At 49.3% G+C, this 24385-nt stretch overlaps 1 protein-coding gene and 1 pseudogene across 2 annotated transcripts in view; both read right to left on the bottom strand.

The window, feature by feature from the left end:
• PPP2R2D (protein phosphatase 2 regulatory subunit Bdelta) overlaps nucleotides 1–13174 on the bottom strand; it is a 51248-nt gene extending 38074 nt beyond the window's left edge. The window contains exons 1-2 of one of the 2 annotated variants that reach the window (XM_031015053.3): nucleotides 12992–13174; nucleotides 12817–12909 (exon numbers count right to left, since the gene is read on the bottom strand). In XM_031015053.3, the coding sequence (XP_030870913.2) occupies nucleotides 12817–12909; nucleotides 12992–12998 (100 nt within the window). In that variant the 5' untranslated portion in view covers nucleotides 12999–13174. The remainder of the gene's footprint in view (nucleotides 1–12816; nucleotides 12910–12991) is intronic. The other variant, XM_055353837.2, reaches the window with a different exon arrangement.
• Nucleotides 13175–18404: 5230 nt separating this feature from the next.
• Nucleotides 18405–19052, bottom strand: LOC115936039 (large ribosomal subunit protein eL19-like; annotated as a pseudogene).
• Nucleotides 19053–24385: the final 5333 nt, after the last annotated feature.

Genomic DNA, 24385 nt, shown 5'->3' with positions numbered 1-24385 from the left:
CTGCGTTTCTTTCACTCAAATGTTGCTAATTATCAGCAAACCTGCTGCCCCTTTCAGGCAGGTATGGTGACTCACCCAAGAATTCATAAAAGCCCTTCCTGTGTGCCAGTGCAGTGGTAGGTGTTGCGCACGATACAGAAAAAGATCAGCACAGCCTGTGTCTTCACACGGCTGCATTCCTATTTTAGTTGTGGTTTTATCATCTCTGGAGATCCAGATAAAATAAGCTCCAGTCTGTTTCATGCTCTGAGATATCTAACATCATTAGCAAGACTTCCGTGACTACTCCAGGATTGCCTGTTCTCATGGTTGCCCCTGCCTCTGAGCTCTAAACTCCTGACAGTCCACACCTGCCATGGCGCTCCCATGAGACAATAATGGAGGCCTGTAACGGAGTGAGCCCTACCACCCGGGCTTGGTAAGTGTACTCTCAGATGCTCGCATGCCAAAATCGCCTAACGACACATTGCTCAGAAAATATCCACCCCCATCATTAAGCCTCACATGATATTTCAGTTCAATTCACCAATCGCCTTTTGTCCCACACATTATTCCTCTTCCACCCCATTACTGACCCAAACATGGATCTCAGCCCTTTTTCTTCATTTCCAGAGTAGCAACAGCAATAAAAAAAATCTAGTCAAAGACACATGTATAATAAATTCAACTGTACTCGGAGAGGAGAGTGTGGAATGGGGGCAGAGGAATTAAAACTCAAGGTCAACAATTTTTAAAAACTCAGGAGACTAATATTCATAATGTATAAAGAACTTTTACAAGCGGGGTGCGGTGGCTCACAACTGTAATCCCAGCACTTTGGGAGGCCGAGGTGGGCGGATCACTTGAGCTCAGGAGTTCGAGACCGGCCTGGCCAACATGGTGAAACCCCAACTCTACTAAAAATACAAAAAAAAAAAAAAAAAAAAAATTAGCCGGGCATGGTGGCATGCCTGTAATCACACCTCGGGAGGCTGAGGCAGGAGAACTGTTTGAACCTGGGAAGCGGAGGTTGCAGTGAGCCGAGATAGCGCCACTGCACTCCAGCCTGGGTGACAGAGCGAGATTTCATCTCAAAAAAACAAACACACAAACAAAAAAAAACCACTTTTACAGACTGACTTTTTTAAGTTCAGCAGAAAAATGGACAAAAGATGTAACCAAAGCAATTCACAGAATAGAAACAAGAAATGTGCACAGCCTCTGACACCGTGTACCCACTCCTGGATGTCTGCCACCCAGGAAGGGCAGAAGGATGGACGAGACTCTCCTGCACTGTCATTAGAAGCACTGGACTAAATAACTAAGGGAATACTATGCAGCCATCAAAAAGGATAAAATGAGCCACATAAAAAGGCAGCCTGGTTAAAAATTTAAGTATGGGCTCTGGACTCAGAATGTCTGCATGCAAATAATGGGTATAGCATCTATTAGCTCTGAGACCTTCACCAAGTAACTTCATCTTCCTGATACTTAATCGTCTCATGTGTATGATGAAGGCAACACAGTAGTACTTACATCTCAAGGGGCTGTGGCCGGGGGTCAAATGAGCTCGAGTGTGGCTGAGCAGAAAGCCCAGTTCCCTGTAAGATCTCCAATTACAGACTCTTAATGAAAAAAGGCAAGTGGCGGCCGCATGCCATGGCTCATGCTTGGATTCCCAGCATTATGGGAGGCCGAGGTGGGAGGATCACTTGAGTCCAGGAGTTCAAGACCATCCTGGGCAACACAGCAAAACCCTGTCTCTACAAAAAAACAGAAAAAAGCTGGGCATGGCAGTGCAAGCCTATAGTTCCAGCTACTCGGGAGGCTGAGCAGGGAGAGGATTGCTTCAGCCTGATCAGGCTGCAGTGAGCTCTGATCGCACCACTGCACTCCAGCCTGGGTGACAGAGGAGTAAGACCCTATTTCCAAAAAAGGAAAGGAAAGGAAAAGAAGTAGCAAAAAACAATATTGACTAATACAGAAAATCTTATTCAAAGTCTAGAATAAGATTCCACACTTGTGGATTAAAAAAGATTGCTTATACACAAACTAGGTTTTAAAATATAAATAAATAAACACATAGAAAATGATCTACAAAGATACAGTTAAGAGCAGCGGGTTCTGAGGAAGACTCCAGGACAGCAGTGGGATGAAGAGGAACTTCCGCTCTGTGCTCTTGATCCAGCTGTTCTCAGCTGTTCTATCATTTGATTTTCTTTACATAATAAACACTCTATTTTTGTATTTTGAGACAAAACCAGTACAATCTGGTAAAGATGAGAAGGAACAGTTAATCCTGAAGTCTGCCCTGTCCTTGACACTCCTACTGCTAATAGCTTGCATTCAAGCAGCAGTTCTCAAAGTGTGGTCTGTGGGCCCTTGAGGGTGCAACGGTCCTCAAGAACCTCTCAGAGGGTCCATGAGGTCAAGACTATTTTCATCATAATCCTTGTACATCATCTGCCGTTTTCACGCTGTTGTCATTTCCACGGATGAGCAAAGCCAAGGACAGGTGGAGCTGCTGGCGGCTCAGCACGATCTGTGGCAGCAGCCCTGAGCTCTCCTCTCCACGCCCTGCACAGGCAGGGAAAAAGGGAAAGAAAAAGGAAAAAGGCCAGTTTTGCTTAGCTTATTCCCTAATGAACAGTTAAAATAATTCACCACTTTATTCAATTCCAACCCTGTGATAAAATGTGCCACAAAAGAACTTTTGCTGCATCCCCAAGTACAACTGTCTCAAGAAAAAGCACATGGTACAGTTGTTTGTGTTGAAAAACAAAAAACAAAATTCAGTTTCTCCCATCACATCCTCACAGCACACTTAGGACACCAGAGGTGTGGGGACCTCTCCCCATCAGCAAGGAAGCAGTCAGTTCTGCAGCTGGACACTGGCTGGGGTCCTGATTCCATTAAATCTTGATGCTGGGAGAAAGCATCAAATCCCAAAGGTTGAGTGCTCTGTCCCACAAGACTGCCCCCCACTTCGAGAGCCAACGGCAAGCCTCAGGTTGTGTTACTTGTGCTTCTGACTGACTGGCTATCAATCAGTGTCCACAACTCTCACTGAGCACGCAGATCTCAGGGAAACACTTTAGTTTAGCGGTTTATTATAAAGGAGACTACAAAGGACACAGAGGTGATGCATAGGGCGAGGGATGGGGGCTGAGACACAGAGCTCCCGTGTCCTCTCTGGGTGGGCCCCCCTCCAGAAACATCTGGAAGCTATCTTCAAACCCAGTCCATACATAGGCAAGACTGTTTAAATCACTGGCCACTGGTGATCAGCTTAACCTTCAGCTCCCCCGCCCCTCACCACTCCCCGAGGTTGGGGATCTGGGCTGAAAGTCCCAACCTTCTAATCCTGCCTAGGTCTTTCTGGTGACCAGCCCCTGTTCTGAAGCTACCCAGGGGTTGCCGGCCCTTAGCCAACGCATTACGAAGACATCACTGACGAGCCCGAGGATTTTAGGAGTTGTGTACTAGGGAAGACCAAATACATATTCCACAGTATCACACAAGCTGAACTAGCCCTTTTTTTCATGGAATGCCATTTTTATTTGAAAGAACAACTGACCAACTTTGGTTATTAAGAATTTGGTATCTGGCAGAAATTTACTTGAAAATGAACACACTGAGCCCCTCACTTCACAGAAAGTAACTGACAGTATTTGTTACCAATGATAACATCCAAGCTTTCAAGAGAAAATTAGAATTTTGGAAAACTTTTCTCTACTACGGCTAATCTGACAGTTTCTCACTTCTTCTTCTGATGAGATCAGTGGTGACATTAAAAAATATGATTTTCTTCAAGTTTCCATAATGGAATGTGTTAACATTTAGAAAAAAACAACTCCATGTAACACTATTTGCAAACAACCCCCGTGTGATGTTACCAGATCATGTCCACGAGCAAAAGACCCACTCTGAGCACAAGACAGACCTCAGGGTTCTGACGGAAGAGAGCACAGAAACGCCACTGACTCCGAAGGGCCGGCACACTCAAACACGCTGCCGCCTGGCCAGTTACGGTGCATCGCTAAGAGCCTCCGGGATGACCCCTCCTCTGCCCACGTGGAAGTGTGACGCCACATTTTCCTTACACATTTCAATAAAGCAACTGGAACACACTGAATGCAGAAGCAGGTCTGAGAATCCAGCCGTCACCTCTTAAGCCACATATTTTAAAAGGATGTGCAAAAGTGTAAAACAGCACTGTTCTTCTTGCTTAATCTTTTTGTTTTTGAAAAGTTGTTTCTCATTAAAAATGTTATGTTAACATGTAGTAGATTCTTTTAAAGTAAAATAAATATTTTAAGTTGTTCTGTTTTAATTTCAAATATAGAAAACATCAACAGCGATAACCAGCACAAACAAAGGCTCTCTGGATCCTCAATGTAACTATTGAGAGTATAAAATTATTCCAGCACCAAAAGACTTTGCGAACCAACTCTAGGTCAGGGTTTAGCAAACCACAACCTGGGCGACATCTGGCCAGCTGCCTGTTTTCTGTAGGCATGCTCCTGTGGAAGCAGGGCACAGAGCCACGCCCATCCATCTCTGCAGGGTCTATGGCTGTCTTCCTGCCAAAGGCAGAGTTGAATTCAGTCGTTGCAACAGGGACAGGATGGCCTGAAAGTCTAAGATACTTACCATTTGGCCCTTTACAAAAAAGCTTGGCCACCCCGAAACTAGAGTAAGCCCATTTTCCCAATCTTTATTACTGCAGTAACTTCCTATCTCCATTCTTACCCACCACCATCCATTCTCCAAAGGGCAGAGTGACCTTGTTAAAAACAAAGCTGATGTCGCTCCTCTGCTTAGGATCTGAAAAGCTCACAATCACTCAAGAGTCCTGAGCACACGATTCAAGTCCTTTATTCATCATCCTGTGGCCCCAGCCAGCCTCCTGCTCATCACAGCCACTCCCTTTTCTGCCAGAGGACCATGCCAAGCACTGACCTCTCAGAACATACCGTGCTCTGTCCAACCTCCACACCAAGCCCTCTCCACCTGGAACATTCTTCTCCCCTTCCCTTCCTCCCTCTTCTTATACCCTGATGTCCTCCCCTCCACTCCCTACCCAAGTCTGTGTACTGGGTACTTCTTCACATTGCCTCAGTGTGCTCTGGTCCAGCCATGGTGCAAGGACCCACCTGCTTGTCTGTGTCCGAACAGCGTTTCCTGAAGGCAAGAACTGCATTTCTATTTCCAACAGCCAGCACTAGCAGCCCTTTGGTATGCTGTTGTGAACTTTTCAGATGTGCCAAGCTGAAAGCTGGCCCCTGCATTACCCTTCATTTTTCTTAAACTGGCTCCTGAAGTGACAGAGTCAGCTATTTTCCTATGCAAGAGGGTGTCTTAAGACAACAGCCTCGGAACAGTCACCAGCTAACGTGTTTGTTTGTCAGAGCTTTCCATACATTTTCTGGAATCTTCACAGCAACCCTGTAACGGTCACAAGTAATAGTACCCGTGTAACAGATGAGAAAAGAGTAAATAACTTGCCAAGTTAACACAAAGCCTCAAGAGGGGGAAAAAGGGATGTGTACCAAATTCCACGTGCACACTGCCTCTCCATCACCTGGTAATATCATGACATTCCATATGCTGACTGACATCCAGTGGGAGAGACGAGCCTAATAATACACGTGATAAAATAAGGGAACCACAAGCAGGACACAGCCAATTGCTAAACAACATGGAACACAGTGTGAAAGGGAAATCTGGAGTCTAAGACGACACTGAACGCTGAGGGGAGCTGGAGCAGGGACTCGCCAAGTGGGATTGGAGGTGGATTTAGAAGGATCAGCAGGGCTTAGGAAGTGGACAGGAAGCAAAATAAATACTCTAGGCGGAGAAAGAAACAGGAGCAAAGATCAAGGGATGGGAATAATCACTGAACAATAACATGAACATTAAGAGGCCAGGCCCAGTGGAAGGGATCTGGGTAGATGGAGATGAAGCAGGTGAGGAAAAACAAGAAACTGCTATTTTTGTGTTTAAATATAGCTAAAACCAAGCCCCAATACTTTAAAATACAAGAGAATTAACAGTTGTATCTAACACTTGAAAAGCACTTTTCAAGTTGCAACAGCACTGCACATTGTTTGATCTTAACAAAAAGCTTCTGATTTAACTTCTAGATAAGCGAGCTGAAGCTCAGAAAGGGGCCCTCAGACTTGAAAACAGCAGACACAAACCCAACCTGGAACTTCCCATCAGAACAGCAGACTGCTTAAAATCAAAGAACATGGAAAATCACCAGGTATGATTCAATACCACCACGTATCTTGTAAACTTAACTTCACGATGTAACGATGACCAGGCCAGCCTCCTGAGCGTTAAGATGTGGCTGTACTAAGCATGATGAGTCTGTGAATCTTTTTTTTTTTTTGATATGGAGTCTCGCTCTGCTGCCCAGGCTGGAGGTGCAGTGGCGTGATCTCCGCTCACTGCAATCTCCGCCTCCCGGGTTCACGCCATTCTCCTGCCTCAGCCTCCCAAGTAGCTGGGACTACAGGCGCCCGCCACCACACCCAGCTGATTTTTTGTATTTTTTTTTTAGTAGAGACGGGGTTTCACCCTGTTAGCCAGGATGGTCTCGATCTCCTGACCTCGTGATCCGCCTGCCTTGGCCTCCCAAAGTGCTGGGATTACAGGCGTGAACCACCGCGCCCAGCGAGTCTGTGAATCTTAATGCATACAACTGACTTCCTAAAGGCAGAGGCTTCCTATGAAACTCTCATAAGTCAAACTGCAAAATATTACTAGACTGTTTGCTTGTTTGATGGCCTTCCCCAGAGGATGCTTTCCTGAAGGTTCTCTTCAATGGCACAGATATAAATATTAAGTAAATGAAAATTCTACAATGGAATATAGAAATCAGACTGGAAATAATTCAAATAAGGAGACACCATGTCCCATTAAGACCAAAAAATAAATAAATGAATAAATACCAAATGCCCATTTTCTGTACACAGCAGAAATCAATAAATATGACTGACAAGTTCTGCATTCACCAACACCGTGTTTCATTGATTCTAAGTACATTTCCCCACATCTTAGTATCTCTGAAATTAGATGTAGATTTTATATATACATATAAAAGACATTATAGGAGATTATATATAAAAGATACACCTAATTTCAAAGATTACATATATATACATATATAATCATTATTATTTTTTCTTTTTTCTGAGACAAGGTCTCACTCTATTGCCCAGGCTGGAGTGCAGTGGTGCAATCATAGCTCATTGCAGCCTCAACCTCCCTGGCTCAAGCGATCCCCCCACCTCAGCCTCCTGAGTAGCTGGGACTACAGGTGTGTACTACCATACCTGGCAAACGTCCCAAATTTTTTTTTTTTTTTTTTTTTTTGGTAGAGACAAGATCTCACTATGTTGACTATGTTGCCCAGGCTGGTCTCAAATTGCTGGGCTCAAGGGATCCTCCCGTCTTGGCCTCCTGAAGTGCTGAGACTACAGGCGTGAGCCACCGAGCCAGACATTATCTTACATTCAATGAAACAGTAACTTTCTGGTACTGATGCTACAGTTACCTTAATTTTTGTTACCTTTCTGCGACTTAAAATGTTTCTTTCAAAGTACCAATGTAAACTCCCTTCGAGAGGCTATCCTACCAAATTAACCAGATATCCATGTTACTTACATAACTCCCCAGACTCAAGCTTGACTTAAGCAAACAAACCTTTAGTTTTGTTTAGTGTATCTCTTTAGAAACAGGTTAATGTCTAATTCAAAGCAATAGATCATGGATTAAGAAACTGATTAAAGCAAAATCAACAAATAAAACCCCAATACACTTAAAACTACAAATTCTGAGAAGAAAGGAACCAGCTGTTACCAAGCTATAAAGCTATATAAAACCAGGTTCAATATAAGACCCTCCTCCCCCAACCCCTCCCCACGGTTTCTCCATAGGAGCAATTAGTGTAATATATAAAGGGGCAAGACCCAAAGCTTCCCTGCAGGTAAGCAGGTTGCAGTCATGTGGAAAGTGATGTCACAGGCAAAGGTGCTGCAGCACTTGCTTGACGTGCAGGTGTTTCACTTACTTACTGTCTCTGTGGTATCTACTCTTCAAATAGTTTGAGAATTGGTTGGAAAGTGATGCTATTCTTGAATCCTTGTTACTAATCTTCTATCATTTTGACACGCACTTCCTTTAAAGGCATTCCATTTTCATTTGCCTTCAAAAGCATTTTCACAAGCCTCTTGGTACTAAGATTTTTACCGAGCTTTAGAAGAACAGCTCCATCCCAAGGCTGGACGGCCACATGCCACAGTGGGGCTTCATCAGTACTGTGCTGGCTGCAAATGGTCGCTGAAGCAATACGGCACTCCACGGCTCTGCGGCCAGTCGGCATGGCTTCAAACCCTGGCCCTGCCATATACTCGCTTTGTGACCCAAGTTAATTGCTCCCACACCTTGGATTCTGCATCTGAGACTGGGAAGAACAGTATTTCCTTCCTTCTTGGGTTGTGTGAAGATTAACTGACATAGGAAAAGCACTGCGAGCAATCTCTAGCACAGAATGACCACTCAGCAACTGTTACCTATCATGACCTTCGTGCTGGGTCCTCTACAAGGGCTGGGGTGGGAAGGGGGACAGCCAGCCTTCAAGCTTGAGGAGCTCAGTCTACCAGACAGAGAAGCAAAGGATGAAATACCATGTGACATTGCAAAACACATCACATGCTGAATGAAGTACGTTCCAGGAGAGGCAGCAAGGGCTGAATGAAGGTGATTCCATAACATGCAGAAAAAATCTGCACAACAGTTAACAACTTCCAGAAAGGAGCCACCGTTTAGAACCGAAACATCATCGAAGTAGAAGCTAACAACAACTTTTCTACTTGCTTCCTGCTGGAAGCCCCCTGGTTTTACTATTTTAACTCTTGGTCAACTCAGCATATAAACTCACCTAGTCCCACCTTCCAGCAAAGGGAGGAGAGGCAAGTCACCACTGACTGCTGCTTATACACCTGCTCATCAGCAGGACACTTAATAACTTCCTTGTGAGCTCAGCTCTACTCCTACCTGCAGGGGGATGGGAAGTCTGATGACCCAGTGGGATCACAACTCTCAGCAAAATGACCTGACCCATAGCTAAACCCAATTCTTTAAAAAAAAAAAAAAAAGGGGGGGGGCGGGGGTGCGCATCAAATTTTACATAGGCCAGCACTTTCACCATAGGTTGATTCTGATCCCCAGCCCAAAACTATTAGTTTTAAAAACAAAACAGAAATCAAAACAAAAACCAAAGGCTTTCCTACGTTACTCACTTCATGACCTCCAAAGTCAGGAGTGCCTACTCTTACCCCTGCACCACTTCCTGTGCACTGGGCATCACCCCACTGAAGTCAGGAGAGGACCTAGGCCTTAATCTCTAAGGCTCCTTCTCCTTACCCATTGCAGAGAGGGCAGAAAGACGGCCAGAGTGCAGGGCTGTAGTAAAGCTCTACAGAGCTGAACTTGGCCCAGAACAAAACCTTCAAGAACAAAATGCCTCACAAGCCACAAATCTAAACAAACAAAATCTGCTATACCTTAAGTTCTACAGCCTGAGCAGCAGTGCACGATAAAAACCCCTGTGAACTGCCCAACTCTCTTTTTTTTTGAGACAGAGTCTTGCTCTGTCGCCCAGGCTGGAGTGCAGTGGCACGATCTCGGCTCACTGCAAGCTCTGCCTCCCGGGTTCATGCCATTCTCCTGCCTCAGCCTCCCAAGTAGCTGGGACTGCAGGCGCCTGCCATCACACCCGGCTAATTTTTGTATTTTTAGTAGAGACGGGGTTTCACTGTGTTAGCCAGGATGGTCTCGATCTCCTGACCTTGTGATCTGCCTGCCTCGGCCTCCCAAAGTGCTGGGATTACAAGCGTGAGCCACTGCGCCCGGCCATCTCTCTCCTTTTTTCTTTTTTTTTTTTTTGAGATGGAGTCTCGCTCTGACGCCCAGGCTGGAGTGCAATGGCACCATCTCGCCTCACTGCAACCTCCACCTCCCAGGTTTAAGCGATCCTCCTGCCTCAGCCTCCTGAGGAGCTGGAATTACAGGCCGGCCCTGCCACGCCTGGCTAATTTTTGTATTTTTAGTAGAGATGGGGTTTCGTCATATTGGCCAGGCTAGTCTCGAACTCCTGACCTCAAGTGATCCACCCGCCTCAGCCTCCCAGAGTGCTGGGGTTACAGGTGTGAGTCACCGTACCCAGCCACCCATCTCTTATCGCTCACCAACATCTCTCCCTCAAGGTTGCGTTTGGGCATGACCAGCTTCTTGATCCTTGCTGCTCAGCAATCCCTGGTGACTAACGACTACACTTCCCTTCATCATTACTGACTCTCTGGTCTTAATACAAACCAACGGTATCACAACTATGGGACAAATCGATGGTGACTTATAAATGTGTTAATCTGGATGGGTTACTACGGCCAAAGCATATATGGATTAAAATAGAAAGCTCTGAATACATACAATAACCAAAACACATGCAGATAATTACCACAAAGCAATGTTACAAAAAAAACCACGACAACTCGAAATACCAAACTTTTGGATTTACTCAAAATTTAACTTAAAATAGGGATTTAAAACTGCAAAAAGTTCCCATCAGTTTAATTCAGAGAACAAAGTATTTGTCAAGATTTTTTTTTTTTTTTTTGAGATGGAGCCTTGTTCTATTGTCCAGGGTGGAGGGCAATGGAACGATCTCCACTCACTGCAACCTCCACCACCCGGGTTCAAGTGATTCTCCTGCCTCAGCCTCCCAGGTAGCTGGGATTACATGCACGTGCCACCACGCCCGGCTAACTTTTGTATTTTTAGCAGAGACGGGGTTTCACTGTGTTGGCCAGGCTGGTCTCAAACTCCCGACCTCAAGTGATCTGTCCACCTTGGCCTCCCAAAGTGCTGGAATTATAGGCACGAGCCACAACACCCGGCCCAAGATTTTTTTTAAAGAAAGAATGCTATTTTCATATGTGTAAAGTCACATTTAAAATATACGACCTTAGTTATACTTAAATTTTAATTCATTCAGCTTATCAATAATTTTTTTTTTTAAGTAAAGAAACCAGGCAGGTGCGGTGGCTCACGCCTATAATCTCAGCACCCTGGGAGACTGACGTGGGCAGACCACTTGAGCCCAGGAGTTCAAGACCAGCCTGGGCAACATGGCGAAATCCCCTACAACAATACAAAAATTAGCCTGGTGTGGTGGCGCACGCGTGTCTGTGGTCCTAGCTACTTCAGAGGCTGAGGTGGGCGAATCGCTTGAGCCTAGGAGGCAGAGGTTGCAGTGAGCCCAGATCGCACCACTGCACTCCATCCAGCCTGGGCTACAAAGTGAGACCCTGTCTCCAAAAAAGAAAATAAAGAGTTAACAGAAATTAAGGCAAGCATTAAGCCCTCTCACCTTCCTACTCCCAAACAAGTTTTGCTTTACTTGCGATAGAAATCACACTTGAGTAAGGCTGAACTGTCACTTGCTTAGCATATGCAAAATCAAACAAAAAGAGTAATGCATTTTAAAGAAATAAAATCAATAAACTTTTTAGATCACATAAAATGCACCTAGTTTTAATCTCAAACCATACATATTACGCATTTCTTAGAGCCCAGTTTCACCTGCTTAATAACCTAGGCCCTGTTTGTCCCAGGGGGCGCAGAATCTCCAGATGTCCTCAGGGATCATGTGCCAAACCAGACACTGCCAGGGAGAGGTACAGGGTAGGGAAGAGGGAGTAAAAGTTCACGGGGTTGGGGGGGCCGAGATGGAGGGAAGTGAACAGGACGTCTGACAAGGGGCTTTTAGTAACCTGAGGCAGGGAAGGTGTATTTGGTGCAAACACCAATCATTTTTAAGAAAAGATTAAAGGTTTACAATGTTCAGTAAGATGTATGAACAACAACAAAAAAGTCACTATGACTCTGAATCTGAAATATTAATCAAACTTCTAAGACTGGACCAAGTTCTCCATTCAACGGTGAAAAAGGAAAGCTACATAGCTTTTTAACTTTAAGGTGACAGGTAAGCTTCATGGGAAGCTGGGGCGGGAGGCACTCCCCAGTTCCCTCCCACCACCCTAAAACTTTGTGCCTGGGCCAATTTGAGAGTATGATTTAAGGAAAAGACCAGTGAACTTCAAGTAATACCATGAAGTTCAACATTAAAATCTGGAATAGAGACCTTAAAATATATCAGTAGAGAAAGTAGCAATACTTCACAGTAAAATTCAAGGATTTTAGAACCGCAGAAAGCAGACCTTAAGAATCAGGGAGTCCAGCTCTCTTGTTAAGGGTGACAAACCGAGGCAACCAGCTCGCTCAGGAGCGCACCGGCGATGAAACGCAGAGCCGGGTGGGGGCCGAGGCCCCGACCCAGCCCTAGGCGCGTTCTCAGCCTCTGGGCCATTGTGCCGCGCTGCCCGAGCGCAGGATATGGACTCCGTTCCCGTCCCCGGCTCCGCCGCGGTCTCCTCAGTTCCGCCCCAGGCAGGAGGCAGCCCCGGGCTTCGGTTCCGCCCCGGGCAGGAGGCAGCCCCAGGCGCTGGGTTCGGAGGACCCGGCCGCCCGTGACCTTGGTGACTTACATAAGCCCCGCCACGGGCCCGACGCCTCCGCCCGTGCCCCGCGGGCCGGGACAGCGGACGGCCGCCCCCCGATCACGGCCCCCAGCTCGGCCCCTGGCCCCTGCCCCGCCCGGCCCCCATCCTCCTGCCTGCCTTCCACGGACGCTTGGGGCCCGGAGGCCGCGGCCGGGCTGGGAGCTGTCCGCGAGGGTCCCGGGGCGGGGCGCGGCGCGGGCCTCACCTTCGGCCACGTCCTCGTCGATGGCCCCCTTGACCTGCGAGAAGCACCACTGGAAGTCGTTGCCGCCCGCGGGGCAGCCGCCGCCTCCGGCTCCTGCAAACACAACGGGGCGGTCAGGCCGGCCGCGGCCCCCGCCCGCCCCCGTGGTCCCCGCCGGCCCGCGCAGGACCCTCACCTGCCATGGCAGCCGGCGGCGGGACGGGCGGGGACCGCGGCAGACCAGGGAGACGGCCTCCGCGCCGCTGCAGCCGAGCGCTCAGCCCCGGCTGCCGCTACCGCCGCCGCCGCCGCCGCCGACGGGGAGGGATTTTTTTTCCCTTTTCAAAATGGCGCCCAATGCCCGTCGCCCCGCTCGATGACGTCATCGCCCTCCGCCTCCTCGGACGGGCAGCGGACGGGGCGGGCCGCGGGGGCTGCCGGGGGCGCCCAATGCGCCTGCGCCCGTCGACCCCGGCCCCGGGCCCGGCGCCGCTCGGCTGTAGGGGGGAAGGGACGCCTGGGCGACTGCGGAGGGAAGCCGGGGTCGGCGGGCGCAGGCCAGCTCCTCGGCCCTCGGCCCTAGGCCTCCCGCAGTGGGCCTGTGTGCACCCGGCGCTCCCCAGAACACTAGCGCCGCCGGCAGCCCCTACTCTCCGGGGACTCCCGGAGAGCCTAAGCTGCAGCCGGACACTCCTTCAGGGCGCCGCTTGGCCGGACACGCCCCCATCCCGTATCGGCCAATGGAAACGTGGGTTCTCCGCGGAACCGCCAATGGAGGACGCGCTTGGCGGCGGTGGGCGGGCATGTGGGCCGGCCTCACCTGAGCGCGCTGTACCTGAGCGCTGCCTCCCGCCCACTGCCCCCGACGCGGAGTCTCGCTCTGTTCCCCGGGCTGGAGTGCGGGGGCGCGATCTCGACTCCCTAAAAGCCTCGACCTCCTGGGCTCAATCCATCCTACTGCTTCAGCCTCGGAAGTAGCTGCGAGCACAGGCACGCGCCGCCAGGCTCGCTGATTTTTAAATTTTTTGTAGAGACGGGGGTCTGTGTTGCTCAGGCTGGTCTCGAACTCCTGGGCTCCCATCTGCCGGCCTCGGTCTCCCAACCCTGTCCACCTCCCTTTCGGAGGGCACCGTTGCTCACCAGATGGCTACCTTAGGGGTTCTTGGAGCTCCCAGTGCAGTCTTAGGGAAACAGGGCCGATCGTTTCATTTGCGGGTGGTTTTCTCTGGCATACTGAGCGATCATGGGTGCTCCTCGACTTACAGTGGGGCTACCCTCACCGCCAATAAGCCCTTCCTAAGTCAAAAATGCATCTAATACCCAATCTACCCATCGTAAAGTTGAAAAATCTGAAGTCGAGCTATCATCAGGGAGACTGTCCCTGTGGGATTGATGTCCGGAATCAGAACTTCTTTCAGGGTAGCTGCGGTGGGCACTGATGGTATTGCACCACCAAAAGACAGTCGCTGCAAATCAGGAACATTCGTCCACTCCATTAATATTATTTATTGACAGCTCCTGCCACGTGCGGCACACTCCACAGCCCTGGGGGTGAGAGGTTAACAGAGCAGAGAAATCTCAGCCCTGGTGGAGCTTACCTTTCAGTGGGGGAGACAGACAATAAGGAAATAAATACATAATAGGTCGGAGCTGGAGAGAAAAATCAGGGAAGAAGGAAATGTGTATGGGGAGAGTTGGAGTCTTGCACGGGATGACTGGAGAAGACTCAAGGATAAAGAGCAAACCATGCAGACATCCAGGAAAGCTTGGCCAGGAGGGGAGACCACCAAGTGCCAGGACAGGAAGGAGGGCCATGCCTGGCATAGGCAGGAGGCAGCCAGAAGCTGCGTGGGTGCAGAGTGAGTGGAGGGGAGGCCAGAGGTTGGAGTCAAGGCAGGGAGGTAAGTGGAGGAGGATGGACAGTGGGCAGGCCATTTAGGGGACTTGGACTCTGAATGAGATGGGCTCATGAACAGAAGACGATCGTGATGGACTTGGGCTTTTGGATGCTCTGCTGAGAATAGCTTGTGGGGACCCAAAGAGGGGAAGCAGGGAGACCAATCGGGTGGCCAGCTGGGCTGACCAGGCATGGGGATGAGGATAGAGTGGTGAACATGGGGTGGAGTGGTGAGAACCAGTCAGATTTCAGAGAAAAGTGCTTCGACAGCAGAGCCCCTGGGATTTGCTGATGGAAAAGATGCGGTGTGAGAGGAAGCAGGGACTTAGGAATGCCTGCTCTCGGGTGGTCTGAGCACCTGGAAGGATGGAGTTTCTGCAGCAGAAGGCACAGCTGGGTGGGGGCGGTGCAGCCCGACCAGAGGTTCGCTGTCAACACATAGCGCTGTTGCACAGACAGGCTGGGAGCACACAGGGAAGTCAGAGCCAGAGCATCAAGGTGAGAGCATTTAGAGGTCATTTCAAGTCAGGAAACTGGGTGAGGTCACCTCAGGAGGGAAGACAGATGGGGGACAGGACCAAGGACAGAGCCCTGAAGGGGTGAGGACGTGGAGGATGAGTGAGCAGCCTGCGAGGTGGGCTCCTGGAGAACCCACCTCCAGGATCCATTGAAGACAGGAGGGAGTGGCTGCTCTGTGATGCTATGTGATGAGTATACAGGAGTAACCATTTGGTTGTAGGGACTGGGAGGCCATTACTGACTTGGACGGAGCAGTGGCTATGGAATGGACTCAGATCACAAGTTTGCAGAGGGCTCTGGGGACAGTGGCAGGAGAGGAACTAGAGGCAGTGAATACCTACTTCTCTGTTGAGGAGAAGAAGAGAAGAAAAATGGGGCTGTAATCTTCTTTTTAAAAGGTAGATTTAGCCTATCTGCCCAGGAAGACACTTGAAAAACTGAGTTAATGACCAGATCTCTTTTATTTGTTAACTTAAAAACCTGACAATTTATAAATTTAGAAAAAGAGGAACTTTATTTCTTATAAATGGTTACAGCCAGCAAGGTGGCCATCCCCCAGGCCAAGATGGGAGATGGCTCTTCGTGGGAGGAGGGGTTGGGGCAGGAGCTCTATGCTGAACAGGTTGGCTAAAATAGACAACAGGCTTTGGGAGGAGCTATGAATATGCAGGAAGGGGGTCCTGACACGTGTATTATGTAACATAGGACCCAGTCTCACTCTGTCGGGGAGACTAAACATTTGAATATATTACGACTGTAATCCCAGCACTTTGGGAGGCCAAGTCTGGCAGGTTACCTGAGGTCAGGAGTTCAAGATCAGCCTGGCCAACATGGCGAAACCCCCCGTCTATTAAAAATACAAAAATTAGCTGGGCGTGGTGGCGCCCGTATGTCTGTAGTCCTAGCTACTTGGGAAGCTGAGACAGGAGAATCCCTCGAACCTGGGAAGCAGAGGTTGCAGTGAGCCGAGATCGTGCCATTACACTCCAGCCTGGGCGACAGAGCGAGACTCCGTCTCTAAATAAATAAATAAATAAATAAATAAGTAAGTAAGTAAGTAAATTAGGACTAGGCCCTGTACCTCAAGAGGTCTTTTCAGGACAGGAGCACATGCAGATGTGCAACCTCTCTAAACCAGCCAGAACCAGTCCAAGGTTGGTGGTTTCTTATCAGGAGAAAGTTACAGTCTTCTGTCCAGTGAAAGCTGTAGTTACGGCTGCTAGAGCAGGGCTGGGGGTCACTTAGTGGCTGGTGGAGCTGCAGTTGCTTAATGTTGCTCATCTCAAGGCCAGTGCTTATTTAGCTGCTGGAGGGAAGGAAAACCCAACAGCAGTGGGAACGACGTTTTCTCTGTAAGTGTGCGGTGCGTGGCTTCACCCTCCCCCCGCACGGCCTTAGGCCCTGTTTATAATTTGGCATCTTTCTGCCACAGAGTCCGTTCTGTCAGTCTTATGGTCTCTAGCTTAACGTTAACGCTGGTCTGTTGTGTCCAAACCACAAAAGGGCGGGGGTATCAGGAGGCCTGTCTGACCTCCCATCCCCCATTGTAGCCTCAGTGTTGAGGTTTTCCTGGGGCCCCCCTGGCCACAGGGGGGTTCGTTCAGCCAGTGGGGCATGTAGGATTTTATTCTTAGTTCATATGTAATTGCTTTAATGTGTGTTAAATATGTCTTTTGAAGTGATGACAAGATAATTAGTTTTTGTTTAGAATGTATTTTCTGGTTCATTAGCTCCCATTAAATTAAACTAAAAACAAGATATAGCCACAAAAGTAACATATTCCTGAGACTGGGGGGCTGCCTTCCCTGCATCCCACTGTGCATCAGCTGACCAGCAAGAGATTTTTAACTGTTTTTTAAAAAGAGATTTTTAACTATTCTTCTTATGATGCTAAAAACTTAAAATATTTGGCTAAAACGCAATGACTTTTGTGCCAACCTAATAGCTCAATGAATTTCTCTGTTTGGATTCTAATTGGTGTTTACAAGTTTCTGAGTATTGACAGCAATTTTATTTTTTAAAATTGTTTTTCAGATCTCACAGCTGAATTGAAAATGCCTGGTGTGTATTAGAATCTAGCCTATTGTAATCATAGAAGGCAGTACTATTCAGTAACTAAAAGGCATGAGCTACTACTGATACAAACAGCGGTCCCAAATGAGTCCCCGAAATATTATGAAAATGAAAGGAGCCAGACACGGAGGCGTGCAAGCTGCATGCGCCCCTTTATTTTATCATACTTAGTCTCATGTATCAACGTAGCGAGGGTATAGTATCTAGTTATTTCATCAGAACTAAGCCAAGTATTGCCACGAGGGTGTTTTGTGGATGTGGTTAACACCCACAGGCAGTTGACTTTGAGAAAAGGAGATTACCCTTGATAATATGAATGAGCCTCATCCAATCAATCAAAGGCCTTCAGAACAAATACTGAGGTTTCTTGGAGAACAAATTCTGCCTCCAGGCTGCTGTATCAGCCCTTGCCTGAGCTAGCCTGCTGGCTGCCCTGCTCACCCTGTGCACCCTCTGTTTTTGAACTTGTCAGCCTCCACAATTGTGTGAGTGAGTTCCTGAAAATAAAGCTCATTCCATACACTGTTTCTCTGAAGAATCCTGAAGTTCTAGAACAGGTGAGACTGCTCTACAGTGATTTAAAAAATGGCACAGGGGCTGGGCGTGGTGGCTCACGCCTGTAATCCCAGCACTTTGGGAGGCCGAGGTGGGCGGATCACAAGGTCAGGAGTTTGAGACCAGCCTGACCAACATGGTGAAACCCCATCTCTATTAAAAACACAAAAATTAGCCAGGTGTGGTGGCGCACGCCTGTAATCCCAGCTACTCAGGAGGCTGAGGCAGGAGAATTGCTTTAACCCGGGAGGTGGAGGTTGCAGTGAGCCGAGATCGTGCCACTGCACTCCAGCCTGGTGACAGAGCAAGACTCCATCTCAAAAAAAAAAAAAATGGCATGGGGCACGAGTGTGGGGGGATTGACTGGAGATGGTGGGCGATGGACTGGAGAGAGCGGGAAAGAACTCCCTGGGTTGATGGAAGTGGTCTGCATCCTGATGGCCGCAGCTGTTAATGCAGCATGAATGGTTGTCAAGACTCATTGAAAAAGACACTTAAAGTGGACCCATTTTATTGTATGTGAATGATACCTCAATAAAACAGATTTTTTTAAAGGATTGTTTTATTTTAATGGCTGATCTATGTAATCACAGAGGCCAGTACGTACAGACAAAGGGGGAGCTTTTATTTTTTGGTGTCTTCCTCCTTGGACAAAGTCTTGAAGATCTCCTCCTTCTTGAATTGGAGGCGCTCTTCACGGCGCTTGCGTGCTTCCTTGATCTTAGACCTGCGAGCCTCAGCCTAGTCAGCCAGGAGCTTCTTGCAGGCCTTGTCTGCCTTCAGCCTGTGGCTGTGTTCCATGAGAATCCGCTTGTTCGTGAACATATTCCCCTTCACCTTCAGGTACAGGCTGTGATACATACGGCGATCAGTCTTCTTCGATTCCCGGTATCTTCTGAGCAGCCAGCGCAGAATCCTCATTCTCCTCATCCACGTGACCTTCTCTGGCATTCAGGCATTGGCTGTACCCTTTTGCTTACCTATGCCTATGTGCCTGCCCTTCCGGCGGGCCAAGGTGCTTTTCCGGCATCGAGCCGGAATGGACAGTCACTGGCTTGGGGATGATCAGCCCATCTTTGATCAGCTTCCAGATCTGCTGACGGGAGTTGGCATTGGCGAGTTCATTGGTCTCCTTGGGGTCCAACCAGACCTTCTTCCCACAGCGGAGGACATTAGCGGCGAGCCTCTTCTGAAGCCTGAGCGTGCTCATGGCTGCGGCCACAGCAGCAAAAGGAAAGAGCTCAAATGAATTATTTTAAAGTCTAACTTACCATAAATTTTCTTCAAGTCTATGAAGGACTTTATATCTTAAGAGTCTGCAAATCACACTTCCCCCAAATACCTTTATTTTAAAATATGTTTTATTTAATTTTCTTTTTTTAAATTATTATTATTATTTTACGGAGTCTCGCTCTGTTGCCAGGCTGGAGTGCAATGGCGTGATCTCAGCTCACTGCAACCTCCGACTCCCTGCTTTAAGCAATTCTCCTGCCTCAGCCTCCAGAGTAGCTGGGAACTACAGGTGTGCACCACCACGCTCAGCTGATTTTTGTATTTTTAGTAGAGACAGGATTTCACCATGTTGGCCAGGATGGTCTCGATCTCCTGACCTCGTGATCCACCCTTCTCAGCCTCCCAAAGTGCTGGGATTACAGGCGTGAGCCACCAGCCCGGCCTTTAATTTTTATTTTTTTGAGACAAATTCTCGCTCTGTCGCCCAGGCTGGAGTGCAGTGGCGCGATCTTGGCTCACTGCAACCTCTGCCTCTCAGGTTCAAGGGATTCTTCTGCCTCAGCCTCCCTAGCAGCTGGGATTACAGGTGTGTGTCACCACACCCAGGTAATTTTTGTATTTTCATTAGAGACAGGGTTTTACCATGTTGGCCAGGCTGGTCTCAAAGTCCTGATCTCAAGTGATCCATCTACCTCGGCCTCCCAAAGTGCTGGGATTACAGGCGTGAGCCACCGCACCTAGCCTAAAATAATTTTGATTTATTTAGATTTCAACTACTAAATATTATTTGAAAATACCAAATGTGGATTATTTTCAATTTCAGACTTAGTAACAATCTCAGTGTTATCATAGATGTAGCCTATTGGTAGGATGTGCAATCTTTCCATGGAAAACAAACCACATTTAGAAGCTTGCTAATAGGAGGCGGAGGCAACCTGTCTGCCCGGCTTGTAGGCTGGCTGGAAGAGCAATGGCAGGAGGACCTGCACTGAGACTCTGTGATTAGAGGGGCACGTGCTGGTTTGTGTCTCTGACTTTTGACACATGGCTGCCTCGTACTGCTGGAGCCCGGCAAGGCGTTAGATGTCATCCCATCATTCTTCTTTCCTCCTGCCAGAAAGGATCCGATCCTCATATTTTTGTCACATGCTGAAGGAAGGGAAGAAAGATGGGAAGAAATGAAGGAACAGAAAAGAGAAAGGGAGGTAGGAAGAGAGGGATGGACGGAAGGATGTGACTAGCCCTGTTTTGTGAATTGAGAAGGAAAACCCCACAGTCACCTGCTCCTGTCTCCTGGGCCTTTCTTCTCCGGCCTGGGGGCATTTGCCTGTCCCCTCTCTTCCTCTGCACTCCTTCCTTGTTTCAAACAACAACAACAAAAATCTCTACACGCTGTATTGAATGTGGTGGAGAGAACATCGGCGTTCCAGGAACAAGAGAGATGTGTGCATGTGTGTGGTCTGCAGAATAATGACCCTCCAAATGTCCATGCCCCAATCCCCAGAGCCAACTTGTGGCTATGTCACGTTGCATGGCTAAAGGGACTTTGCAGATGGGCTTAAAGTTCCAGGATTTGACCTCGGCAGATTATCCTGGATCATCCTTGCGGGCCCAAACTAATCGTGTGAGCATTTCAAAGCAGAGAACTTTCTCCAGCTGCAGTCAGAGATTCAGCAGAAAGGAGAGTCAGAGCGCGTCAGAGCACGAGAGGGACCTGGCCGGCGGGTGGTGGAGGGGTGCGTGGAGGGCGTGAGCAGGAACCTGGGCCGCCTTGGGGAGCCAAGACTAGCCCCTGACTGAGAGCCGGCATGAAGATGGGAATCTGACCAAACGAACTGCATTCAGACCACAGCCTGGAAGAGTCTGGGAGGAGATTCAGTCCGAGAGCCTCCAGAAAGGGGCGTGGGCCTGCTGTCACCTTGATTTCAGGCTTCCACCACCCTAAGCAGAAGACCAGTCAGGCAAAACTGCCCGGCCTTCTGACCTGAGGAACTGTGAGAGAATAAATAGGTGTTGTAAGCCGTTAAGATTGCGGTAATGTGTTACGGCAGGGAAAGAAAGCAAGTACGTGTACATGCAGAAATACGCGGGCTTTCGTAGACTCACTCATCTTGCTGTCCCCTGCTGTCCTTGAGCCTCGGTGTCTGGTTCAGTCATTGATTCACGTTGACATGCTGACACCATAGCCGTGTATGAGCAGTCCACTACTAATTGCCCCTGCTTTTATTCAGCAGGGGCCACCTTGTGAGCTGCTGGCAGGTGCAGGTATGAAGAGGGGTCGACTGTGCTCTTAGCGGCACCCTGGACACAGCCCAAGTGTCCAGAACGGCACTGAGCACTTCACCTGCTCCTCATTCAATGCTTACAAAGCTCTACAAGCTGAGTATTGTCATCCTGCTTTTTCAGATGATGAAACTGAGGCATAGAGGGATTCAATAATTTGCTTAAGGCTTCACAATCACCAAGAATCGAAGCCCAGTTTAAGGTAAGTTCTAACCTTGAGGCTGGGGCTTGTGACCTCGAGTCTGGATGTTATTAAACACGGCGCAGTCCTGGGGCTTTTATGCTTCCGACTCCACCGTCCATGGCGTGGGGAGGCTGCAGGGGAGCCTCAGCACTGTGTCTGCCTGGCAAGAAGGACACCCTCATGCAGTGACCTGGAAACTGAACCCTCTGGTCACTGCCTCCCGGGATCGTCGTGCGTGGGGACAAGAGGATGGTGGTGGGGTGGGATTTTCCACGCAGCTGCTGTGGCTGATTGCTTCGCCGGTGCTGTGGGGAACACGCAGTGGATCCTGTGCCGTGGCTGGAGGGGCCGCTCTTCACGCCCCATCCTTGACCTTTGCAGATTGGCCAGGGGAGCACGTCATGCGAACTCCTTAGCCCTTCCTCCCAATAGCTCTCTCTTTCAGGGATTTCCTGTCTTCTTCTCCACATGTGTGGCTGCTGTAGGCTCTGCTCTCTCCCCTTGGATTTCTCCCAGTTGCCCTTGGAGCAGCCTCCCGGCAGTTTCTACTGAGGCCCTCTCTCTGTTTCCCAACTTCCCTCCAAGCCCAGCCACCAGGAAGGAATCCCACCTTCCTGGAGTTTGGTGTTCTTGACTTCTATGCAGAAGGTTAAGCCCAGAGTGCCTGGCGGCGTGGCCCTTGGACCTCACCTTGCAATGGCAGAGGCAGAGGCATGCATTCCTGAGGTCCTTTCCCAGATAGCTGGAGGGGATTAGAATTGTGGGGAACCGAACCCTGTCCCCTTTTCTTTCCCTGGACTCCTCCCATTGGGTGGAGCAGCTCCTTTTCTTCTGGGCGTGGCCCTCCGCACGGAACCAGGGGACACACTCTCAAAGCCTTCACTGTTCAGTTTAAGATAATGAGCTGAAGTATAGGTGTAAGACAGGAAAATGTGGAAGGCTCCTTGCCCTGTGTGCCAGCTCTCTGTCCCTGAGTCTCTGGGTTGGATGTCTGAGCAGATGTCTGAGAGGACAGCTAGAGGGGGGGCCTCAGAGGAGGAGCCAGCCTGCCGCAAGCGGCCCCCGCCGCCGGGCTGGGGACACTGGCACCGGTGGTCGGCTGGAGAACGGCCCCCCAAGGACGTCCACGTCCCAATCCCTAGGACCTGTGACAGCAGCCTCTGGAGCACAGGGACTGTGCCGATGTGATTGAGTGAAGGATCCTGAGACGGAGAGGATCCTGGGAGATGCGGTGGCCAGGGGGAGTCACAGAGTGGGCAGGAGGGCTGGAGAGGGAGGAGAGGTGACTCAAGCAGAGGCTGGCGGGCTGGCCACCGCGAGGAGGCAGGCGGCCTCACGGTGGGAGAGGCGAGGGCTGGCGGCTCCCCTGGATCCTCCAGAGGGCACCAGCCCTGATTTCAGCTCTGTGAGGCTGCTTTGAGATTTCTGACCTGCAGAATCTTACGAGGACATTTGTGCTGTTTTAAGCCACTAAATTTTGGTCACTAGGTAAGGCAGCCACAGAGAATGAATATGCATCCCCAGGGAAGTTGGAGAATGTGGGGGCTGGGGGCCAAGCAGCCACTTTAGGAGCCTTGGAGCAGTGGCCTCAGCAGAGGCCCCGGGCCCTCCTCAGGAAGGGGACGCAGCTGCAGGGCACCAGGTTGCCCCAGAGTGTCCCCGAAGGGCGTGGAGGAGCTCCTGCTCCCCTGTATGGGTGAGGACTGAACTCAGCCTGCCTGTGTGTGTCTGTGTCCATATGTGTCCCTGTTGGGGCGTGCGCCTGTCTCTGTGAGTGTATCTGTCTCTGTGTGTGTCTATCTCTATGAGTGTGTCTCTGTATGTCTACAGTGTGTGTGTCTGTCTGTGTGTATGTCTCTGTGTCTCTGTGTGTGTGTGTGTGTATGTCTCTGTGTCTGTGTCTCTGTGTATATCTCTGTGTGTGTATCTCTGTGTGTGTCTGTCTCTGTGTGTCTGTGTCTGTGTGTGTGTCTCTGTGTGTCTGTCTCTGTGTCTCTGTCTCTGTATGTGTGTCTCTGTGTGTCCATCTCTGTGTATATCCTTGTGTGTGTGTCTCTGTGTGTGTCTGTCTCTGTGTGTCTGTGTCTGTGTGTGTGTCTGTGTGTCTGTCTCTGCGTCTCTGTCTCTGTGTGTGTGTCTCTGTGTCTGTCTCTGTGTGTGTCTGTGTGTATGTCTCTGTGTCTCTGTCTCTGTGTGTGTCTCTGTGTGTCTCTGTCTCTGTCTGTGTGTGTGTCTGTGTGTATATCTCTGTGTCTGTCTCTGTCTGTGTGTGTGTCTGTGTGTATATCTCTGTGTCTGTCTCTGTGTGTATCTGTCTCTGTGTGTCTGTGTCTGTGTGTGTGTCTGTGTGTGTCTGTCTCTGTGTGTGTGTCTCTGTCTCTGTGTCTGTGTGTGTGTCTCTGTGTATATCTCTGTGTCTGTCTCTGTGTGTGTCTGTCTCTGTGTGTATGTCTCTGTGTGTCTGTGTCTGTGTGTGTGTCTGTGTGTGTCTGTCTCTGTGTGTGTGTCTCTGTCTCTGTGTCTGTGTGTGTGTCTCTGTGTATATCTCTGTGTCTGTCTCTGTGTGTGTCTGTCTCTGTATGTATCTGTCTCTGTGTGTCTGTGTCTGTGTGTGTGTATCTCTGTGTCTCTGTCTGTGTGTCTCTGTGTGTCTCTGTCGCTACGTGTGTCTGTCTCTCTGTGTGTCTCTGTGTATGTGTGTGAGTGTGTAGGCCCTGAAGAGGTCTTGTGGTCACCATGAGGGGCCCCCACCTGAGGGTGAAGAAAGGTGTTGGCCGAGGGCTGGGAGGGTAGATTGTGGGTCTGAGAGACGCCAGTGTGGACGCCTGCTAACGGAGAGCCAGAGC

This window comes from Gorilla gorilla, chromosome 8 (genome assembly GCF_029281585.2).
Source record: "Gorilla gorilla gorilla isolate KB3781 chromosome 8, NHGRI_mGorGor1-v2.1_pri, whole genome shotgun sequence".
Classification (NCBI taxonomy): Eukaryota; Metazoa; Chordata; class Mammalia; order Primates; family Hominidae; genus Gorilla; species Gorilla gorilla.
This window is presented reverse-complemented; position numbering and strand designations above follow the sequence as displayed.